The sequence below is a fragment of the Gymnoscopelus braueri genome (assembly GCF_963280865.1).
Source record: "Gymnoscopelus braueri genome assembly, chromosome: 24".
Lineage (NCBI taxonomy): Eukaryota > Metazoa > Chordata > Actinopteri > Myctophiformes > Myctophidae > Gymnoscopelus > Gymnoscopelus braueri.
In genome coordinates, this window is record NC_137626.1 from 38,117,793 (window position 1) to 38,142,191 (window position 24,399).

The 24,399-nt window shown below is 41.5% G+C and overlaps 1 protein-coding gene across 11 annotated transcripts in view; it reads left to right on the plus strand.

Annotated features, from left to right (window-relative positions):
- The window catches only part of LOC308080381 (muscleblind-like protein 2a), a 153,054-nt gene that overhangs the window by 37,958 nt on the left and 90,697 nt on the right, over positions 1 to 24,399 (plus strand). For all 11 annotated transcript variants that reach the window (XM_080422211.1, XM_080422215.1, XM_080422208.1 and 8 more), the window contains exon 2: positions 3,857 to 5,052. In XM_080422211.1, coding sequence (XP_080278337.1) covers positions 4,879 to 5,052 — 174 coding nt within the window. In that variant the 5' untranslated portion in view covers positions 3,857 to 4,878. The remainder of the gene's footprint in view (positions 1 to 3,856; positions 5,053 to 24,399) is intronic.

Below are 24,399 nucleotides of genomic sequence, written 5' to 3' on the forward strand. Positions count from 1 at the left end.
ACTTTTTGATTTGAGCTAAAAAGCATTATTTTACACTTTGGCTATTCAAAAATAGCAGATCTACAAGCTCATAGCACGGCACCAAGTGCCGCGCTACGAGCTTGTACAGTAGATCTGCTATTTTTGAAAAATTATGAAAATGTGTGCAAATCTTTTAATATAGTTGTTTTTAAGCGAACATTTTTAACTCAAATCTTTGCTTCTGGGGGGTCCCTGGAACAAAATATTTTGAGATGGGGGTCCGCAGCCAAATACATGGAATTTTGGGGTTCCTTGACGTGAAAAAAGTTTGCGAACCACTGATTATAGCAACATAGGTTCTTTCAAAAAACTGTTAGTATTTAGAAGACATTTGTAGAATCCCCCAGAAGCAAAGATTTTAGTTAAAAATGATTTGAACACATTTTCCACGATAAAACAAGAAATAGCAGATCTACAAGCTCATAGCGCACTCGGTGCCGCGCTATGAGCTTGTATATCTGCTACTTTTTCAATAGCCCAAAGAAATCTAAAAATGACATACAGGTGCGTTCCCGATCTTAATGGGTTAAGCGTGTGCATGCCAGAAATGTACAGGATGTCACCCCAAGGTATCCATGCAATGATCGCACCAACCCCCACACCCACATGCTGACTTATTGCACACTAGTATATAACTGGAGTATTACACCTGCGCAGTGGTGGGAAAAGTACTCAGACGTTTTACTTAAGTAAAAGTAGCAAAACCACTATATAAAAATACTCTTTTACAAGTAAAAGGCCTGTGTTCAAAACGTTACTTGAGTAAAAGTACAGAAGTATTGTAAAAGTACAAAAGTGTAAGCACAACAAAAGTGTAAGCACAACAAAAGTGTAATGCGACACGTTGTGAGCTTGTAGATCGGCTATTTTCAAATAGCCTAGGTATAAAATAGTGGTAAATGGTTGTTTTATAATATATTGATTTATCTGCAAAGTAACTAGTAACTAAAGTTTTCAAATAATTGTAGTCGAGTAAAAGTACAATATTTACCTCTGAGAGGTAGTGGAGTAGAAGTATTGAAATTTGGAAATGCTCCAGTAAAGTAAAAAAATACCTCAAAATTGTACTTAAGTACAGTACTTGAGTAAATGTACTTTTTTTTTTAAAATTGTGTTTATTGTCCCCAAGGGGAAAATTGTCTTCACAAGGTCTGTTCGTTAAAACAACAACAACTTAGTTACTTTACACCACTGTCTGTTTGTAATGCTGTTGTTGTCTCTCTATCTCTCTCTCTCTCCCCTCTTGACCCAGAGAAGAGGCGCACACACACACACACACACACACACATATTTGTATTTGTATACATAGGACATCAGCATTTTAAGGCGCCGATTTTGCGAACGGCACTTTTACGAATATTTGCCATTTTTGGGGCTAAGCCTAAAGCTGAAAATAGCAGATCTACAAGCTCACAATGTGTCGCGCTTCGACACATTGTGAGCTTGTAGATCTGCTATTTTTGGGGGCACAACATGCCACATAACTTGAGTATAAATCAGGCTTAACCTCCAACCTTCACCCCCTAAAAACCTAACCTCTAACTAAGTCTACTATACCTGTGTGAGGGACGTTTGGCCAGTGGTGTAAAGTAACTAAGTACATTTACTCAAGTACTGTACTTTTACAAGTACAATTTTGAGGTATTTTTACTTTACTGGAGTACTTCCAATTTTCAGTACTTTTACTTCTACTCCACTACATCTCAGAGGTAAATGTTATACTTTTACTCCACAACAATTATTTGAAAACTTTAGTTACTAGTTACTTTGTAGATTTTTATTATTATTACAAAACATACATTAACCACTTCAGCCCTATATACATTTCGGCCATTTGAAAATAGCCGATCTACAAGCTCACAATGCGTCACATCGCGACGCATCGTGAGCTTGTAGATCTGCTATTTTCAAAATATCTTTATAAATTAAAAAAATGGGGACATTCTGCATAATGACTACTTTCTACTTTTGGTACTTTAAGTACATTTTGATACCAATACTTTGGTACTTTTACTATTTTTTTAATTTAAAATTCCAGACTTTTACTTAAGTATTTTTACATTGCAGTATTGATACTTTTACTGGCTTAAGTAAAACATTGCACCACTGCATTTGGCTCTTACAAGTATACCGATAGAAGTAACACACACACTCACACTCACTCACACACACACACACACACACACACACACACACACACACACCCACACACACACACGCTCACACAGAGAGACGTCATCTCTGTGAATTTCAATTGACTGGCTGTCAATGAGGCGGTGTGTAATTTGGACAGCGGTGAGTGTTGTTTGTGGGGCACGGAGGCAGCTCTTCAGGGGGAGCGGCGTCATAATCATGTCTGGCACGGACGCATCTCTCTCTCTCTCTCTCTCTCTCTCTCTCTCTCTCTCTCTCTCTCTCTCTCTCTGCTGGCTAGCAGCCAGGTAGATACGATATCTGTGGCGATATTAGGCCCTCGATAACAATAATATCACGATATTCGATATATTGCGATATCACAATATATTGCATGAAATTTCACCAACGATATATCACGATAGTCCTTGTATTCAATTCATAAACACATAAAATAGCACCAAACTGTTAAAAATCATCATCACACAAATACAGAGTCGCAAAAAAACTGCAGTATATCGATTATTTATCGCGGGAGGAAGTATCGCGATATATCGTGATATCGATATATCGTCCCACCCCTAATACACACATAATTTCAGGGGAAAGAATTCCAAAAACGTAAAAAAAAAAAAACAAGATCTTGTAGGTCAACTATTTTCACAATTTCTTAAATCGGGCTTAAATGATGAATTCATACGTTGTGTGCTTGTAGATCTGCTATTTTCAGTGCAAGACAGCCTGAGTGTAAAAATGCAGGCATGACTCTCCAACCTCTAAACCTGACCTCTAAATGTCTAATCCTAAATTACCCCAACCTGTACTAACCCAAATTGTATGCTAACACACAATGATTGTTTCTCAAATTGTAGTATACTTAAGTATAGTAATTCAAGTACACACACACACACACACACACACACACACACACACACACACACACACACACACACACACACACAAACGCAAACGCACACACACACTGGCCTACCTACAAAGTGTGAATCGTTGAGGGCATGCGCAATGATAAAGTCTGACCATTCCTTGTCTTTAATCTGTAATGGATGAGAGAGATTAATGCATGTACTTACTAGCATCGAAGCCAGTAGACCAACTTATTTAGTAGGCTGTTCACACTTTTCCTTTTATAACCTATTACGACCGGGAACGCATCCGTGTCATTTTTAGATTTCTTTGGGCTATTCAAAAATAGCAGATCTACAAGCTTGTAGCGCGGCACTTTTTGAAAAATCGTGAAAACGTGTTTAAATCTTTGAATATATATTTCATTGTGTTGACATATTTCATATGTCCTTTTCGGTTTCTTTGGCTATTCAAAAATAGCAGATCTACGAGCTTGTAGATCTGCTATTTCTTTTATTTATTGTGAAAACGTGTGCAAATAATCTTTGAATATATATATTTTGAAAGCGAACATTCGTAACTCAAATCTTTGCTTTCGGGGGGGTCCCTGGAACAAAATCTTTTGAGATGGGGGTCCGCGGCCAAATACACATCATTTTGGGTGGTCCTTGACACGAAAAAGTGTGAGCACCACTGATATAGAAATATTTTCAGAAAACTGTTACGATTTAGAAGACATTTTGTAGAATCGGAAACCTCAGGTCTCAACGACTTAAAATAACCTGCTTCTTTGTCTCTCTCTCTCTCCCCCCTCCCCCTCCCCCCCTCCCCTCCACAGATCGGTGACAGAAAGTGCCTTGTCAGACGGGGGGCAGCAGACCCGCTATAGGTGAAGCTTCCCGGACGTGGTGGTGTGTGTCGTCCGCTAAAAAAAAGCTCCGGTCAAACCCTCGACTTCCTTCCTCCTCTCTCCCTCCTTGAAAACCGATAGCATCGGGGCCCGCCGCCATCGACCCCGACCCCTCCCCTACCCCGCCCCGACTTCCCCCCTCCATCCATCTCTCTCTCTCTCTCTCTCCGGACTCATTCCCTGCCGTTTCACCTGGACAACAGAGAACCCACTCCACCCTCTTCTAAAAAAAACAGTGCCGACGCTCGCGTGAAACAACCGCCAGGTGTGTGTGTGTGTGGTGGGGGGAGACGTTGTTTTTTTTTAATCGATAGTGTGGTAACGCCCCGGCGTTTTGCTTTTCCCCTGTCCCCCCCGAACCGTGCCCACGTGCAGCCTCACAAAAATAGCGCCGCTTCTTCTTCTCCCCCTCCCCTCCTCCCCCTATCGCCCACCCTCCCTTTCTTTAGTCAGATATCATCAGTCTAAGGGAAAGGAAAAGGACATTTTGGGGACATCGCCGTAACGACCCAAAGCCAGGCCCAGGCTCTCTCTCTCTCTCTCTCTCTCTCTAAGCATGCTCTCTCTTTTTTTTTTGTCGGAATGCCGCACACACACCCGGGACTGAGTGATTGACGATCGCCCCCCCCTTTTCTGATCGACAGTCTACCGTTGAAAAAAAACAGCGTTTCTCCCCATGCTCGGGGGGCCCACACAGGTGGTGGGTTTCGCGCAGCAGTCCGTTACCAGCCGGGTCGACGTTCAACCCTAGCCTAGCGACGGGGCTAGAGACTCATTCCCGCTGACCCCCCAAAGAACCGACGTTTTTTAAGCTACATGTCCCGTCGGTTTTAGTCCGCGGTCCGTTTTCCCCCCATCCCCCCCACCCCCCCTTTATCAATCTGAAACGCTCCTTGGAGGAACCCCGCCCCTACCCCCACCCCCCCCTCTGTAGTCTGCACGACGACGACATGGCTCTGAACATGGCGTCCATACGGGACACCAAGTGGCTGACGCTGGAGGTGTGCCGGCAGTTCCAGCGGGGCACGTGCTCGCGGAGCGACGAGGAGTGCAAGTTCGCCCACCCGCCCAAGAGCTGCCAGGTGGAGAACGGCCGCGTCATCGCCTGCTTCGACTCGCTGAAGGTGAGAGAGTCGTCCGGCCGCGTGGTTGGGGTTTGATTGACTGATTGATTGATTGGTTGGTTGGTTGGTTGATTGTGTGATCCCGGACGAGCACCCATTTGTCATAGCGGGCTCTCCGATGAGCAGGTTGGTGCCTTGCATGGTTTCCTCCGCCATCGGTGTGTGTGTGAATGGGTGAATATAATGCACAATCTATATAAAGCGCTTTGGATAAAAGCGCTATATAAATGAACCATTTACCAGTTTACCATTCACCATCGTATGATCAAGTATAAATAGGCCCTAAGTTGTTCATATTCGTATCTCTTATTAATTAGTATTGCTGGAAGCAGGGGCTCCTAATTGTTGTTCTATGAAATGTGACTCCAGAACTCCCTGTGTACTTTATTATTCAGCCTGTTAATTTGACAGCATATTCATCACTGTCTTTACAATCCCCTCAGCCAGCCAATTTAACTTGCTGATTTTTCTCCCCCCTTTTCTCGCCAAACCACGTTTTCCGGGTTTGAGATCGTGCATCATGCACACGGGCGGACTAGGCTTCGAATTCTCCCGAAGGCTATGGAAAGTGAAAGTGAAAATGGCGTCTCAGAGCCTGGTTTTGAGTTGGCAGATTATTCTCCTTTCTTATAAAATAAAATACCACCTCTGCTGGTTGTGATTAGGCTTATATTGTAGCCGAAACACAATGTTGTTTTTTGTACATTTCTTCCCACATGAACCCATTATGACCGGGAACGCATCTGTGTAATTTTAAGATTTTCTTCAAAAAATAGCAGATATACAAGCTCATAGCTATGAGCTTGTATATCTGCTATTTTTTGCATCTTTGCATCTGGGGGTCCCTGGAACAAAATATTTTCAGATGGGGGTCCGCGGCCAAATACGTATTATTTTGCGTGGTCCTTGACATGAAAAGCTTTGAGCATATTATAGCAACATACGTTTTAAAAAAACTGTTAGGATTTAGAAGACATTTGTAGAATCCCCCAGAAGCAAAGATTTGAGTTACAAAAGTTCGCTTTAAAAATATATATATATTCAAAGATCTTCACGAATTTTCACGATTTTTCAAAAATAGCAGATCTACAAGCTCATAGCGCGGCACTCGGCCAATAATTTGATTACCGGCGGAAAGATACTAATGTATCCGGTAGGAGATTCAAAAGAGCCTCTTTGAGTCTCATACCGGAAATACAACCGGTCATCAAATTATTGGCGTAGGAATGCGTCAAAAACTAAATAAATCTCCATGAGTTCAATGCTTCATGGGGTTTGTAATTGATGTAAAATAAGTCATTTTTTTGGGTGAACTACTCCTTTAAGTTCAAAAGTACAATATTTCTATTCCTCGAGCTTGCAAAAAAAATAAATATATGCTATATATTTTTTGGTACAATACTCAAGTAATTATACTTTAATCATTGTCCGCCACCGGTTCTCTTGCTTGACGACGAGGCTCACACACTATCAACACTACTGTGTGACGTAGAAGAGAAAGGTCAGCATCTAGTGGGTGCTAATGGGTGCTGGGTGTAGGCTGTCTGCTCAAATTAGCGCGCGGTCTCGGGTCTCCCATGCTAATGCTGCACTCACGGAGACAAGCCTGACCTATTGGAGCTAAAAGCCAAACAGCTCTCCTGTCAGGTTCTCTGCCACCCGCGCGTGTGTGTGTGCGTGTGTGTGTGTGTGTGTGTGTGTGTGTGTGTGTGTGTGTGTGTGTGTGTGTGTGTGTGTGTGTGTGTGTGTGTGTGTGTGTGTGTGTGTGTGAGAATTTGAGAAGTAGACATTATTAGGAAAATTTTCACAGGAGAAAGGGTTGTTTCATGGTAAAATATTTTTTACAATTAGGCTTACATTTAGGAAATGTTTGGGGTTGGGATTTGGCATTTAGAAATTAGGTTTAGGGGTTAGCTAACATTACGCCTGATTTTTACTTGGTTGCGCGTCGGGGTCGCACACCGAAAATAGCCATACACGTAGCTAGTAGATAGGCTATTTTCATCTTTAGGTTTTTTTCATCCTAAAATGTTGATGTCCCAACAAGCTGTGGTGGGAAAAAAGTACTCAAATGTTTTACTTAAGTAAAAGCATCAAAACTGCAATGTAGATTTTGTTGCAAGTAAAAGTCCCGGGTTAAAATTGTATTGGTATCAAAATGTACTTAAAGTAACAAAAGTAAAAGTACTAAAATGTTTGAAAATAGCAGATCTACAAGTTCACAACGTGTCGCATCGCGACGCGTTGTGAGCTTGTAGATCGGCTATTTTCAAATAGCCTAGGTATAAAATAGGGCTGTAAAAATAGTGGTTTAATGTATGTTTTATAATGTAATAATTTATATCTTTATATCTTTCAAATAATTGTAGTGGAGTAAAAGTACAATATTTGCCTCTGAGGTGTAGTGGAGTAGAAGTAAAAGCATAGACAATTGGAAACACTCCAGTAAAGTAAAAGTACCTCAAAAGTGTACGTAAGTACAGTACTTGAGTAAATGTACTTAGTTACGTTACACCACTGCTAACAAGTATAGCAATGAGTGTGTTTGTGTGCGTGTGCATCTATGCTCGTGTATACTTTAAGCGTTTTGTTTTTATATGCTCAGGTTTAACGTTACCACGCCATGTCTGTCATGCGCTGCCGCGGCGGAGCAACACCCGATCCTATACCTCTTAGTCGTATAGCACGCCTTCTATTCCTGGGAGCTCACCCGTCAGCTGCTGCACATAAACATGACAACAAACAACATAAAAAAAGCGAAATCGAGCGCAGCCCCGCTGCGGAGTCCTGTGTGTGACAGCTTGCACGGCAGCCCCTTAACCCTGAATGTCGCAAGATTATAGCTGGAGATTCTTTTCAGGGTTTGGGACCCTTTAGGATTTTAACGATTCCCTCTTAACGGTACGATTCTCAAATTGACCCATACAGGTCTGTAACTCTTGAGCGGGTTTGGTTCCATTTGTGCACTCTCAGAGTTGCACATCCCCTCAAGGAACCATGAGGGTCCCTAGACCACACTTTGAGACCCACTGGCGTAGCAGAGTGTTTCCATTGAGCCGACATGCACCCTGACTCTGTTTGACCTGAATGGCACAGAGTATCATTGGTCATGATAATAGGATGGCACAATTTCCTTCCGCTGCGGTGCATAGAGCAGTGGTTCTCAAAGTGGGGTCCGGAGACCCCCAAGGGAGTTCCAGGGGGTCCCCAGCTAAATGATAAATAGTTAGGAACCAAATGGACCCTTATGTCTATAACTCAGAGAGTGTACAAATTAGACCCGTTAGGGTTACATTAACATTGATTTTACAATATAAATTGGGGTCCCAGAGATAGAAATGTCAGTAAATGGGGGTCCTTAGCCTAATGCATGTCAAACTGGGGGTCCTTGAAATCCAAATGGTTGAGAATCACTGCTAGACTAGAGCCGTGAAAATCTTCTCTCATGGGGGTAGGGATGGCCAACCGATAACCGTTAACCGTTAAGAAATTGGCAACCGATTAATACTAACGATTAAAATTAATCGTAAAAAAAAAAAGGGCCCAAATGATTTTAAATAGTTTTTTGGCTAAGTCTACTCCTGCAACCACACGTGACTTCCACTTTATTCTTCTTCTTCCTCGTCTTTGTATTGGTATTGTTTGTGTTGGAGCGCCTCAGTGCGGCTGCAGAGTTCATGCGCAACCTCTTCCAGAGAGAGATAGAGACACTAGAAACTCTGCTGGAGACACAAAACAAACTGTGTAGACTTGGCCCTTCAAAATAAAATGTATTTTGGCCCTTAAAAAACCAAAAAAACGTTTTTTTAACACAAATCTTTCCTTAACGGTTATCGATTAATTAATCGGTAAGGCCTAACGGTAACCGGTTAATAAAATGTCTCCATTTGGCCATCCCTACATGGGGGTCCTTGGCATATCTTTTCAAATGGGGGTCCGCGGGCTAATACGGGTCAATTTGGGGGTCCTTGACATGAAAAAAAGTTTGAAAACCACTGAATGGAGTCTATTGAATAGCTCCTTCAGTAAAGACGTCAGACAGGAGAACATAAAACTATATCAGTTTCCTATCTCCTTGTAAAGCCTCTGCTGCTGTATGCTTTCATAACCCTTTATTGGGAGGATTATGTCATCGCCGTCGAGGCAGAAACCTTGTATCGCCACATTTCAACTTTTGATGTCTTTTCAGTAAGTGAGTGCCCTACTTCGTCATAGTACAATGTCACACAAAAGTAACAGCAAATAGCCAATCTGCAAGCTCATCACGTGAGCTTGTACATCTGGTATTTTTGGGGGAAAAGTTCAAAGTGAAAGTGGCTAAGTGTGTCTGTGGGGTTTTATGAATATTAAATCAATGAAAAGTATTGACATTTCCATTCCCTGAAAAGCAGTGGTGGAAAAAGTATCAATACCGCAATGTAGAAATACTCTGTTACAAGTAAAAGTCTGGAATTCAAAATGTATACTTGAGTAAAAGTAAAAAGGTATTGGTATCAAAATGTACTTAAAGTATCAAAAGTAGAAAGTACTCATTATGCAGAATGTCCCATTTCACAAGTTTTCAAATGTACAAAATGTATACTAATCCTTTGAAAATAGCAGATCTACAAGCTGTCAAATAATTGTAGTGGAGTAAAAGTACAACATTTGCCATTTGCCCAACATTTGAGTAAAAGTACAGAACATTGGAAATACTCCAGTAAAGTAAAAAATACCTCAAAATTGTACAGTACAGTACTGTAGTACTTGAGTACAAGTACTTAGTTACTTTACAACACTGCTGGAAAGTAACAGTTTTGGACATGCAAGGTTTCCACCGGCGACAGTGCCGATAACTAAAGCCCTTTTATTTTTTTATTTTTTTGCATTTTCCGCAGATGTTCCGCACTCTCGGCTTGGGCTCGAGCCCTCTCCCGATGCTCTTCTTTTTTTTTCTTCCCAAGGTCCCCCGGCCTTCTAACAAGGTCGCTTGACACAAGGCTCTCCACACCGTTCCCGAAAATTAGACACATCCGCAGTGAAAGAGCAACGCAGTATATTTTCAAAACAGGGGGGAAAGAGAAGGGAGGGGGGGGGGGGGAGGAAGAAGCCCACAGCTGCGACAATGATAAATAGCCTAAGAAACTGGAGCAAGAAATCTGGAACTTGTGAGGAAAAAGCTCTGTTTTTTTGTGTGTGAACTATCTATAGCGTAGTTTTAACCATTTAAAAACCCCTGTAGTCTGAGTGAGTTACAACACTTCTTTTTCTCCACCTACACCCACATTTTCTTCGCCAAAAAGATATTTTTGTCTAATGTTTCCCCCCAGAATATGGACTCTGGGGTTCAAAGAGCTTGTAGATCGGCTAATTCTTCGGCGAAGAGATTTGGAAGGGGGGAAAGGAGTGGACCAAGCACAGAGCTGACCCCGGTTAAGTTTACTATAGTATAGAGCGGTGGTTCCCAAAGCAGTGGGTCGGGACACAATTTTTGTTTTCCCTAAAACCTTTTTAATGATTATTTCAAAAGATTTTCAAACATTTCACTAAAATAAAATAAAATCTGAAGGTTCAGGAAAAAAAATGCTTTAAAAAATTGCATACATATATATACCCCCCAAAATAAATTCCATAAATTTTATATACTTAATAAGTAATGAAAATAGCCGATCTACAAGCTCACAAAAACACGTTGCGATGCGACACATTGTGAGCTATTTTCACTAGTTAGAGACATCAAATATCTCTTTTGGATCTCAAGCCGGTATAGAGGGTTTCAGTGGATAGATTTAGACCCGTCTTTTCACCGCAGACTTGTTGAGCTCGGTACCAACGGGGCTCCGTACTGTCCTGGAAAATCCTCCGATCGTATGTTATCGCATCAGGGACAGCTTGCATGTGTGTCGAGGAACCCGTCTGATGTCGTTAAATCAGGCCCTAACTCTATTTTTACTGCGCCGTGCTGCATTACCGGGTCCCGTGAGAGTTCCAGTTACAGATCCTTTTTTTTGAGGTGGGGCTCCCGTTAGTATGTTGGTTGTACGCCGGGGGTAGTCCCCCCCCCACCCCCTTCCTGTTAAAAATAAAATTTAAATAAAACCAAGGACCCAACCCCCAATGCTATATTTACATTTCGTCTCCGTCGGGCGGTATAGCCTCATATGTTACTTTCCAGGATTCAAATTCAAAAGTAGCAGATCTACAAGCTGGAAACGTGATGCGTTTCCAGCTTGTAGATCTGCTAGTTTTTAGATGCCTTTGTGTGACAGTGTAGTATGATCAAGTAAGTTAATTTACGAAAAAACACACAAAAAAGGAGATAATAGTTTTCTGCCCGATATCAACAATATCATCAGCAAATTGTTGAGCCACACCATGCTGTCACGTGGCCCCTCTATTCCTCCATGGAATTAACCCATTCAATCCGGGAACGCATCTGTGTCAGTGCCGAGTGCCGCGCTTTGAGCTTGTAGATCTGCTATTTTTGAAAAATCGTGAACATTTTCGCAAATCTTTGAATATATATATATTTAAAGCGAACATGTGTGAACTCTTTTAGTTCTGGAGGTCCCTGGAACAAAATATTTTACACTTTAAAAAATATATGTTAAAAAAAATTTGTTTTTCAAAGATAGCAGATCTACAAGCTCATGGTGCGGCACTCGGTGCCGCACCATGAGCTTGTATATCGGCTACTTTTGAATAGACAAATATATCTAAAATGAGAGAGATGCGTTCCCGGATTGAATGGGTTAAGGGTCATGTCGCCCCACACAACTTGGCTCGCAGCTCTGTAACTTTCACCCCGATGTCTGATTTATACCTCTGGACACGCATCGGATGTCAGCGGTGGAAAGTAGCCAAGTACTTTTACTCAAGTTCTGTACCTCCAGTACAATTCTGAGGTACTTTGAGTATTTCCATTTTTTCAATACTTTATACTGCAACTCCACTACATCTCAAGAAGTAAATATTGCACTTTTTACTCCACTACAATTATTTGACAGCTTTAATTACTAGTTACTTTGCAGAGTTAGATTATTATTACAAGACGTACTATTTTATCCTTTGGATTGTTATTACAAGACATACTTTTTTATCCGTTGGCTATTAAAAGATGTTCTGACAAATATGAAGTATATTTTGTTTCCATTACTTTTTACTTATTTACTCAAGTAAAAAAAAAAAAAAAAATCTTCCACCGCTGCCGAAAATAGATGATCACTAAGCTCACAGAGCGACGCAGTGTGACGTTGTACTGTAGAGTGGCAATTTTGTATTATTTTTTTATCCCACGATGTTGTAACCTATTTTTCACCCAGTGCCAATTGCCTATGTAATCCTGTACGCTACTCTCCCTCTGCCAGCCTAGGGAGAGCCCAGAACTGAGCTCATGCCTCCTTCAATGCAGATTGGCTATTTTCAACACACGAAGCGATGTGCAGCCGAGTACAAGTCGTGCTTTCGGTAGGACACAACGTTCGCCCTCACTTGCACCAACACTTGCACCAAAAGCCCAAACTGCAGTTTGACGGGCGCAAACGTGCTGCCACTTTATTGCATGTATCCCCGGGCCCGCTGGCTCGGTCATTTTATTTATCCGACAGGCTAAAAACAAGCCTTATTTATGGTGCTATCAGCTGTGTTCCTAGACAAGGGCTTAGTTCATGGTTAAGCCATGGCTGAGTTATTGCTCGGCAATCAGCCATTGACTGACGGCCTCCCACAGCTGCCCGCCCGTATCAGGGTCCCCGTGGCGGCTTAATGAGCCGACAGCTGACGCCGCTCGCCATCGATTTTTGTTATTGCGGCCACGCAAAAAAAAAAGAAGGGGGGAGGCTTGACATTCATTCCCCGGGCTCCCGTTTTATACGTTGCTTTCTTTCAGTGGTGGAAAGTACTGTAACTAAGCACATTTACTTAAGTACTGTACTGTACGTTTTTTTTTTACTTCTACTCCACTACCTCTGGGATCCAAATATTGTACTTTTACTCCACTGCATTTATTTGAAAACTTGAGTTACTAGTTACTTTGTAGATTTAGATTATTATTACAAAACATACATTACCCGCTTCAGCCCTATATACATTTTGGCCATTTGAAAATAGCCGACCTACAAGTTGACAATGCGTCGCGAGCTTGTAGATCTGCTATTTCCAAAGGATTTTTATACATTTTATACATTTGAAAACTTGTGAAACATTCTGCGTAACGATTACTTTTACTTTTGATACTTTAAGTACATTTTGATACCAATACTTGTGTTCGTGTAAGTACATTTTCAATTCCAAACGTTTACTTGTAGCAGAGTATTTCTGCATTGCAGTATTGGTACTTTTACTCAAGTCAAATATTTGAGTACTTTTTCCACCACTGCTTTCTTGTCTATCGCGGTCCGCTCGAAAAACTCAACCTCGGTCGATCTCTCGAGAGGAAAGGGGCTGATCGAAGCGGGTTCTGACCTCAATAAGGCAGCGATTTGAAGAAGAGGTACTCCTATCAATACCACAATGTAGAAATACTGACAAGTAAAAGCCCGGTATTCAAAATGTACTTGAGCGAAAGTGCAAAGGTATTGGCATTCAAATATACTTCAATTACCAAAAGTAAAAGTACTCATTATGCAAAATGTTCTTTTGAAAATGGCAGATCTACAAGCTCACACACTTTGAACATATGCCTTGTGAGCTTGTAGATCGGCAATTTTCAAATAGCCATAGTGTATGTATAGGACCGAAATGGTTAATGTATGTTTTGTATCGAAATGTTCAAAGTAACTAGTAACTAAAGCTTTTAAATAATTGTAGTGGAGTAAAAGTACCACATTTGCCTCTGAGATGTAGTGGAGTAGACGTAAAAATTATTTACAATTGGAAATACTCCAGTAAAGTCAAATTTTACTCAACTGCAGTACATGTACTTAGTTACTTTCCACCACTGCAATAAGGTGCTTCACTTTTTTTACGCCGTCTTTAATCAAAGGGTCCCTTGGAGAGAAAGGGAACACGCTGACAAATGAGAGTTGTTTGATCAGCAGTGAGAAAGAGGCTGCAGTGGAAGTGAGGGGAACGGAGGCAGTATATAGCCTCCAATCTCTCTCTCCCCCCCCCCCCCCCTCTAAATGAGAATACAGGATTCTCTGTTACTTTTAACTCATGCCCCCGTCTCTCACGGAGTCTTAACCTCGTGACAGACAGAGAGAGAGAGAGTGAGAATGAAGGCTTTTATTATGCATTAGGTAAATCTGCCCCCCCCCCCCCCCATTACATCTGTATAGCCTTGCCGGGTCTCCTCACCCCTCCTCTCTTACAGATAGCGTTATCACCGCCAGGAGCCGGGGCGCCATCAGTTGTGACGCGCCAAGCACGAGTCGGAACTCAGGGCCCCCCTCAAGGACCCCCAGGGGTCCTTGAGGGGGGCTTCCCCAGTGGGTCCCCAAGCTAAAATATGTTAATAATAGCATCAAAATCAGTTCAACCACTTTGACCCTCTAGAGTAGACCATTGGTTCTCAAAGTGGGGTCCGGGGACCCCCAGGGGTCCTTGAGGGAGTTTCAGGGGGTCCCAGGCTAAATGATGGATAGTTAGGAACCAAATGGACCCTTATGGGTCTGTAACTCTGAGAGTGTACAAATGGAACGTCATTTGGTTCCATTTGTACACTCTCAGAGTTAAATTAACAGTGATTTTACAATATAAATTGGGGTCCCAGAGATAGAAATGCCATTAAATGCAGGTCCGTAGCCTGCATATCTTTTCAAATGGGGTTCCGCGGGCTAATAAGTGTCAAATTGACATGAAAAAGTTTGAGAACCACTGACTTTGTAAACTGGACCTGAGTTTGGTCTGCACTTGGACCGCTTTTTTTCCCCAACTACACCAAATCTCTTCATCAAAAATAGCCGATCTACATGTCACGCCGCAACGCTGAACGGCTATTCTGCCCTACAGAGACACAAAGTGCACTAGCTACGTTTTTGGACAACTCTGCCTTATCCCAAACGTCAAATTAGCCTTCATTATTTTGGGAGATAAACAATTACGGTACGTCAAAAACATGTAATATCACTTATATGCCGATAACCCATTTGGCTGACCAATTCAAACACTTTTAAACCCTTTTATAATTTAAATTATTTGCGTAATTACTGCGCTTTGGCTATATTTTTGCCGAATGTTCATTAACATTAAATCCTTGACATGAAAAAAGTTTGGGAACCATTGCAGTAAGGAAAGTGGCATGGTGGTGACAGTTGACTGACTAGGGACCTGTTTAAAAAAAGGAATCGGATCACAAGATTAACTTGTAAACACTTTATATGAAGATACAAGCAGGTGGCTGAGAGTTATGAGCTCTATTTACTGTTGTCCCCACAGCTGTGCTGAAACTCTCCTTTCAACTTTCAACCTGGTGTCTCTAGTTAAGGCATGAAATTATAGGTGAAAAATACAAATTATAAAGAGTTATGTAATTTATGTTTGTCAATAAATTTGTATTTTGTCCAATCTGAATGGTAGAGTATGTTTATACAATATAACTTGTACAATTGGGGTGGTTGTATTTGGTCTCCCTGCTCTTCTATTGAGACATTTTAGATCCTGTGTCGACGTTGGACACGACCTTTGACCCCATCCTGTTTCTGGTTTGACTGGAATTTTGACCTTTTGACCTGAAGGTCGAAATTCTATGTCTCAGCTGAGCAAGCGGGCATGCTCTATTAGTTCAATGGTAAAAAAAAAATTGCAGCACTTGCGCAGAAAAACCCAGGTTCAAATTTGTCCGCCTCACGCTATACAGAAAAACGAGATAGGGCCACATGGCTCAGCAAAGGCTTAATTATTACCAAAATAGGTGATTACTCTTACATTCCCGTTAGCCCCAGGGCTCATTTACAATGCAGCACTAATATGCCTACTCACCAGTGGTGTAAAGTAACTAAGTACATTTACTTAAGTACTGTACTTAAGTACAATTATGAGGTATTTGTACTTTACTGGAGTATTTCCAATGTCCAATACTTTTACTTCTACTCCACTACATCTTAGAGGCAAATATTGTACTTTTTCTCCACTACAAATATTTGAAAACTTTAGTTACTAGTTACTTTGCAGTTATAAATTATTACATGATAAAACATACATTAACCACTGTATCCCTGTTTTATACCCAGGCTATTTGAAAATAGCCGATCGACAAGCTCACAACGCGTCACAACGCGTCCGGACTTTCACATGTAACAGAGTACTTCTACATTGGAGTATTGATACTTTTACTCAAGTAAAACATTTGAGTACTTTTTCCACCACTGCTACAGTACTCACCCACCACACTAGAACTTTGCTTTAGTGTGAAGTCATTTTTTTTTCTTTTTCTGACGTTGGCCCAAACAGAGGACACCTCACACACTAGACTAGCGCAGCGGCGCATTGTGCAGCAGAGCACACAGAGTTTTTTGTGGCGGGGTTTGGGTGAAGGTGCTGACTCACTGTGGATTTGTGCTGCGTAAACATTGCACTGGCATAATAATGACTTGTGGGGGTGTGGGTTGTCGAGCAAGCCAGCCAGCAGCTGCAAATTGCTGCTAGCGCCCCAGCGTCTAAAATAATGAACACTTAACCCGTTGAGGACGGGAACGCATCCCGTGTCATTTTAGATTTTAGCCAATATCAGTTTATACTTTGGATATTTAAAAAAATGAAAAATCTTGAAAATGGGTGCAAATCTTTGAATATATATATATTTTTAAGCAAACATTTTTAACTCAAAACTTTGCTTCTGGGGGGTCCCTGGAACAACATATTTTGAGATGGGGGTCCGCGGCCAAATACACATGATTTTGGGGGTCCTTGACATGATAAAGTTTGAGAACCACCGATTATAGCAACACAAGTTTTTTCAAAAAACTTTTAGGATTTTGAAGACATTTATAGAATCCCCCAGAAGCAAAGATTTGAGTTACAAATGTTCGCGTAAAAAATATATATGTTCAAAGGTCTGCACAAATGTTATAGATTTTTCAAAATAATTGCAGATCTACAGTACAAGCTCATAGCGCGGCACTCAGTGCCGCGCTATGAGCTTGTAGATCTGCTTTTTTTTTTTTTTTTATAGCCAAAGAAATCTTAAAATGACACGGATGCGTTCCCGGGCCTTAATGGGTTAAGCAAAGTTCAAACCGCCGCAACCCTCACCTCACTGAATGGTTGGCAATGACTTAGACATCCACTGCTGTAAGGTTGAGATCTGCATTTAACACATTTAACACATTTAACTGTGTAAAAGTTTGAAGTGTCGCGCATTTTATTTTGCCCTTGGCTGGCATTCAGTCGAATGCTGCGATCCGGAACGCATTGATTTGCACAACAGGAAGGATATTCATATGCACAGTATACTAACTTCTCTCCTAGGAAAGAGGTGACAGAATAAATCCTAGGAGGGCTTATAAGAGAACCTCACCTTCAACATTACATTGTATTACACTTGTATGTATTACACTATCGAAATAGAATGAGTAACTTAGCGTATTGTAATTACAATAAGTTAAAGGGATAGTTCACCCCCAAAATGTCTTTTTTTCTATCGATTAGTCACCCCAAGGAGACTTGAATTCATGGATATTCTTTAGTTTTTGTCGCATTCCTAAGCCAATAATTTGATCGGCAGCGGTTCCGGTAGGAGACACAAAGAGTCTCATTTGTGTCTTTGTGAATTCAAGTCTCCATAGGGTGACTAATCGATAGAAAAAAATTCGGTGAACTATCCCTTAAGTTACTTATGGTAATTAGAATAAGTTAAGTTAGTAAGTAACTTAATATATTGTAATTACAAAAGTTAAGTTATTTATTGTAGCTACTTATTTATTTATTGTAGTAACTTATTTTAACTACTTGAACCCTAGTGTCCTTATGCTGGGGTGAACATTTGGCGGAAATAGCAGATCTATAAGGTCGCAACGTGTCACAACACGATGCTTTGTGAGCTTGTAGATCGGCATAAGATATCAAGTGTAGAGGGATTAGGGGGGCCTGTTGGATCAACGGTCGAAATTCGGTCTCTCACTCGAGAGACGGCAATTGCTTGACAAGTAGTACTGGCCAATGCTCATGAGCACAACATCATCTCCCCCATGGCCAAGCGGGGAACACCCTTTGGATGAGCGATAGGTGGAAATCTGGTCCCTCTTGCGGTTCGAATCCCAGGTATAACATAAACTTACGAATTGTAGCTTTGAAATGGAAAGTGTTAAAATCGCCTTTCGATGTGTGCTTTCACCATTACGGGCAGCACCCAGAGAACAAGCTGGCCTTTGAGGGCTCTCTCTCTCTCTCTCTCTCTCTCTCTCTCTCTCTCTCTCTCTCTCTCTCTCTCTCTCTCTCTCTCTGGCCAATATGCAGGGCAGTCTAACAGATCGGAGTGCCTGAGCCATGGTACAAGGCCAAGGTTGACACAGCCAGTGGCGGAAAGTAACTAAATACGTTTACTCGAATAACTGTACTGTAAACTTGTGAGGTAATTTTTTACTTTACCTTTCACTATATCAGAGGCAAATATTGTACTTTTTACTCTACTACAATTATTTGACTTTAATTGTCAGTTACTTTGCACATTTAGATTATTAATAAAATAACCGATTTAAGCCCTATTTTATTCTTTGGCCATTCAAAAATATCTGATTTACAAGCTCACTAGGCGCCACAAAGCAACATGTTGTGAGCTTGTAGATCGGTTATTTTCAAATAGCGGAAGTATAAAATACGGCTTCAGTGGTTAATGTATGTATTGCAATAATAATTCAAATCCACAAAGTAACTAGAACTAAAGTTTTAAATAATTGCGGTGGAGTAAAACAAAAGTACAATATTTGCCGCACTTAGTTACTTCCCACCCAACGCTGGGGCTTGGGGTTAGTAGGGGGATGGGATCACATAAACAGTCTTCTGTGTTACGCAGAGAGGAGTGACCTGCAGAGAAAAAAGAAGAAAAAAAAAAACCACAGCGGCCAAAATGCTGCTGGCTTTGCATTTTCCGTTTGGCCCGCGCTTTGCATCGAAGTCTAAACCCAAGGTGAGAAATGACTGCTGTCACCGCCACCCAAGCCCTCGATGACGGCTCTCTCTTCTGTCAAAAATACCCCCGATGCGGCAAGCATACAAGCAAGCTGCGTTGCCAGATTTTGCGAGAGAAATAAGCAACCAGGTCTATGAAAACGAGCCCCAAAAGAACGCATGAGCACACCTATTACATCATCTATTTGAAAGCCGATCTACAAGTTCACAACTCGCCGCGATGCCACGCGTTGTGAGCTTGTAGATCTGCTATTTTTTTAAACATTTTAACAACACACATCTGGTACGGGGTCCCAGATGTCAGATGCTTACATATTCATTTGGGGGCGGGGGTCCTTGACATGAAAGTGTTCGAGAACCACTGGTTTAAACGACATTTAGGAAGCAAGCTCCGAAATACTATACTTTAGAAACAAGCCCCCCAAAAAAAACGCAACCCGCAACCACCAATATTTACAAGCGACTTTACTGGAAAAAAAACAAGCACCAAAGTCGCTTATAATTAGCGGACATGGCAACACCGGCAGCAAGCGGGCGTCCGGGCTTCTATAATGCCGCCCTCAGCATTTCTCAGCCATAGTTCTCCCCTGCACCCCCCCTCCCCCCCCTTATCCCCGTGGGGGGTTTCAGAAACGATGCATCTCTATGCTACAATTACCTGTCTCTCTGAATAGCAAAAAAAATACCATACTGTATAACGTCCCTTCTGTCCGGCTTTTAAAAAAAAAGCATTCGCATCAAGTTCAGGAGCCAGTTGGGGAGGAGGGTTGGTTGTCAACGCAGGCGTGTCAGGGATTTTGTGTTTGGTTTAGAATCGATGTTAAAATGACAAGGAGCCCATTTGATCTTTTCTAACGCCCGACACTTTACATTAGGAAATGCATGTTCACCGAGGGCGCTTACAAGCTGTAGTCATGCTGTTTATTTGCATCTTGTCCATCCTAGTAACAGCTTTGAAGCCTGATTTGTTTATACTTCATGGCATGCTGGTGCAGCACATGGCGGAAACGGGCAATATAGGAAATGGGTGAGCTTGGAGATCGGGGCTATTTTAATGCGTGTGACATTGTCGTACGATGTCTGTCGAGTTTGTCTAAAGAACACGCAGACAAGCCAGGTCAGCAGTGGTGTAAAGTAACAAAGTACATTCACTCAAGTACTGTGCTTAGGTAAAATTTTGAGGTACTTTTACTTTACTGGAGTATTTCCAATTGTCTATGCTTTTACTTCTACTCCAATACATCTCAGAGGCGAATATTGTACTTTTACTTCACTACAATTATTTGAAAACTTTAGTTACTAGTAGTTACTTTGCAGATATAAATTATTACCTTATAAAACATACATTAACCACTTTAGCCCTATTTTATACATAGGCTATTTGAAAATAGCCTATGTAGATCTATGTAGATCTACAAGCTCGCAACGAGCTTGTAGATGTGAGCTTGTAGATCGGCTATTTTCAAACATTTTAGTACTTTTACTTTTGGTACTTACGTACATTTTGATACCAATACTTTTGCGCTTTTACTCAGGTACATTATTAATTCCGGACATTTACTTGTAACAGAGTACTTCTATATTGCAGTATTGATACTTTTACTTAAGTAAAACATGTGAGTACTTTTCCCACCACAGCCAAGTCAGTGTGTTAAAGTTGCCACTAGTGTGAGCACGCCTTCCTCATTACTTTCCCTCATTACTTCCTCCCCCGTGACAATTACGTACGGGGACAGTGGCATTTATTACAGGACCCTGTGACGGCACTATGCTGTGATTTAGTGCCCTGTCTGCCTGCCGCCAGTGCTGCTATATCCGTTTATTATACTCAACTTTGGGTTTGTTTTACTGTTAAGTCACCGTTTTTTGGGCTTGTTTCCAAAGTGCAGTGGTGTAAAGTAACTAAGTACATTTAGTACTGTACTTAAGTACACGTTTGAGGTATTTTGACTTTACTGGAGTTTTATGAAATATAAAATAGCCGATATGCAAGCTCACAATGCGTCACGATGCATTGTGAGCTTGTAGATCGGCTATTTTCAAAAGAATTTTGTACATGTTATACGTTTGAAAACATGTGAAATGGGACATTCTGCATAATCAGTACTTTCTACTTTTGGTACTTTAAGTACATTTTGATACCAATAATTTTGTACTTTTTGAATTCCCGGACTCTTACTTGTAACAGAGTATTTCTACACTGCAGTATTGATACTTTTACTTAAGTAAAACATGTGAGTACTTTTTCCACCACTGCCAAAGTGTAGTTGCTTATTTGCGCTTGTTTCCTGATGTTGTTTGAACCAGTGGTTCTCCAACATTTTCATGTCAAGGACCCCCAAATGAATATGTATTTGTCCGCGGACCCCCATCTCAAGATTAATTTTTTCTCGAAAATAGCAGATCTACAAGCATGTAGTGAGCTTTTAGATCTGCCGATTAAATAGCTGATGTACATACGGTTAAAGTCGTTCAACTGATCTTGATGCTATGTTAAGTCATTTCGCTACCTGCTTCTTTTGGGCTTGTTTTCGTAGAACTGTGTGCAGTGCTTGTTTCTCTCGCAAAATCTGGCAACACCGTCTGCCTGCTGGCCAGAAAGGCCTGTCTCGACTTCAAGAAACGTCTGAGGCCAACCGTCTGTCTGTCTGTCTGGATGGAATAAATGCAATGGCACCAGTCATGTGACTGTGTCACACTAGCCGTGACTGTCACAATGGCCTTTTGTCTTTTCTCTTCTTTTTTTTTCATCATTCCTCTCTCTTCTTTCCAGCTGGTTCTCTCTGGCGCTCTGTGTCTCTGTCTCTGTCCCCCATGTCTGCTGACTAGGTGATTTCCATGTCCTCTGCTAGAGTCACATTTAGGCTCGCACAGCATCGGCCCGTTTAGTCCATCCGCGACGGCTCTATTACTGTGTCACGGTGTTTGAAGCCTTGACGCAGCGTTTCCCGTTTATTGCAGTGTTCATTTCGTCGACTTAAAACTATGACGACAAATGTTCGTCGACTACCTTTTTTCACGGCTACCTTTTTTTCAAAACTAAATAGAAAGTAAGTTATGACTAACACTAACACTAGACTTTGACGCGTTGTGAGCTTGTAGATTGGCTATTTTCAGCATGCAACCAAGTGTAAAATCTGCCATTACGATGACATCAAAATACATTTTTGTCGACGAAATCAACTGTAGATTTAGTCGACTAAAACTAAAACTTTTCAGATGACAAAAACTAAATGACATTTTATTCAAAAGACTATCACCATCAGCAATGTTTGAAATTCGCCAATCAGGATGGAATATGAAAAGTCGGACAGATCCTTCTTGATCACTTGACTCTAGAGATAATGTGTACCGATTTGCATAATGTTTGGACAAAATGTGTAGGCACACGCAAAGTATTACACAAATCGGTGCAGTTATAGGTAAAAACACGAATCGGCCTGTTACAGCGCCACCATGAGGCTGATTTGAACAGTTTCAAGTGGCATTTCTTCCTCGAACTAGTGGGAATATGTGTGCTAAATTTCACGGAAATCGCACGCTGTGTTCATGATTTGAGGCATTTTGTTCAAAACCGAGCACTCCTGCAAACTTTGGAAGCCAATCAAGATGGAATATGAAAAATCTGAAAGACCCGTTTCGGTTTAATTACTACTGTGTACCGATTTGCGTGATTTTTGGACAAAATCTTTAGGATTTGCCTCCTGGTGGCTCTATAACAGGCCCATGTGAAGACTTTGGGGCAGAGGTTCCAGGGTGTGTGTGTGCACAGTTTCGCTGCCATCAAGTCAACGGTGCCGGAGATTAGCTGTTCACAGACACACACACACACACACACACACACACACACACACACACACACACACACACACACACACACACACACACAGACGGACGGACAGGGTGCAAAACATAGTCTCGGTCATGCCTTTGGCTTGAGTAAAGTATTTGAGAAAATGTACTTATAGTTACTTTCCACCACTGCGTTTTTGAATGGGTGTGTTAGGTTCATCGCGTTGAAACACAACGCAGCACAGTTGTCTGTAAAACTAGAACAAAAAAGGATGCATATACGAGATGATCCAGGAGTCTTTTTTTACTTTTATTTAGGGGGGAAGAAAAAAGCCATCGTGCTGCAAAGCCTACTCTCTGAAGAATAGCTGTCTGCATATATAACATGCATGCTGAACATTTTCAAACACTAGTTCTTGCATATTAAAATAAGTAATGCACCAAAAAAGAAAAGCCCCCAGACTTTATAGGAGGATTTCTTTACAAATATTTTAAGCGAATGTGTTATTGTTTTTATAAATTTTTCAGTTCTGGTCTGGTAACGGCGTTCCTCCCCCGCACATGTTTTAATACCAGGTGACCTCCATCCCTGAGTGGGCGTCAATAACAACCTATCAGGGGTTTGCTTTTTCTCTCTCTTAAGCCCTATTGTATACGTTTGCTATTCAAAAATAGCTCACTTGTAGAAAGCATCTGTGTCATTTTAGATGTTAGAGTTCGCTATACAAAAACAGCAGATATACAAGCTCACAGCGCTTCACTTCGTGCCGTGCTGCGAGCTTGTACATCCGCTATTTTTGAACATTTTCTAAGGCATTTGTAGATTAGGCCTCAGGTCTTAAGTAAAACATCTGAGTACTTCTTCCACCACTGGTCGGTCTCTCTCTCTCTGCGTGGTGCGTGGGTGGGTGGGTGTGTGTGTGTGTGTGTGTGTGGGTGGGAGCCCGGTTTCCACTCCAGCACCATAACAGCATCTCGTCAGTATCGGGGCATGAAATCTCGTATCTCCATTATTTCAAACTTTTTATGCTTTTCGTTTCAGAAATTAAATGCCCTACTTTGTCATACTAAGGCGTCACACAAAAAGTAGCAAAAATAGCCGATCTACAAGCTCACAACGCGTCGTGATGCGACAAGTTGTAGATCGCCTACTTTTGTGAGGGTTTTCGCTGAAAATAGCAGATAGACAAGCTCACAACGCGTCGCGCTGCGACGCGTTGTGAAAAGCGAAAGCCTTCCCTACAATAACAGAAAACAGAAAATACACAAGTATAGAGCCCTGAGGAGCTCCAGTCATGGGGTTTAAGTGGTTAATTAACGTCCTTATTAATAGTACAGGTAGTACAGTCAAAAGGTAACGGCGGAGGAGCTCCAGTCATGGGGTTTAAGTGGTTAATTAACGTCCTTATTAACAGTACAGGTAGTACGGTCAAAAGGTTATGCTGAAAAAAATAAAAACAAAAAAGCCCTAAGGGGCTTGTTTCCATTGTGGTCCTACGTACTCACTTC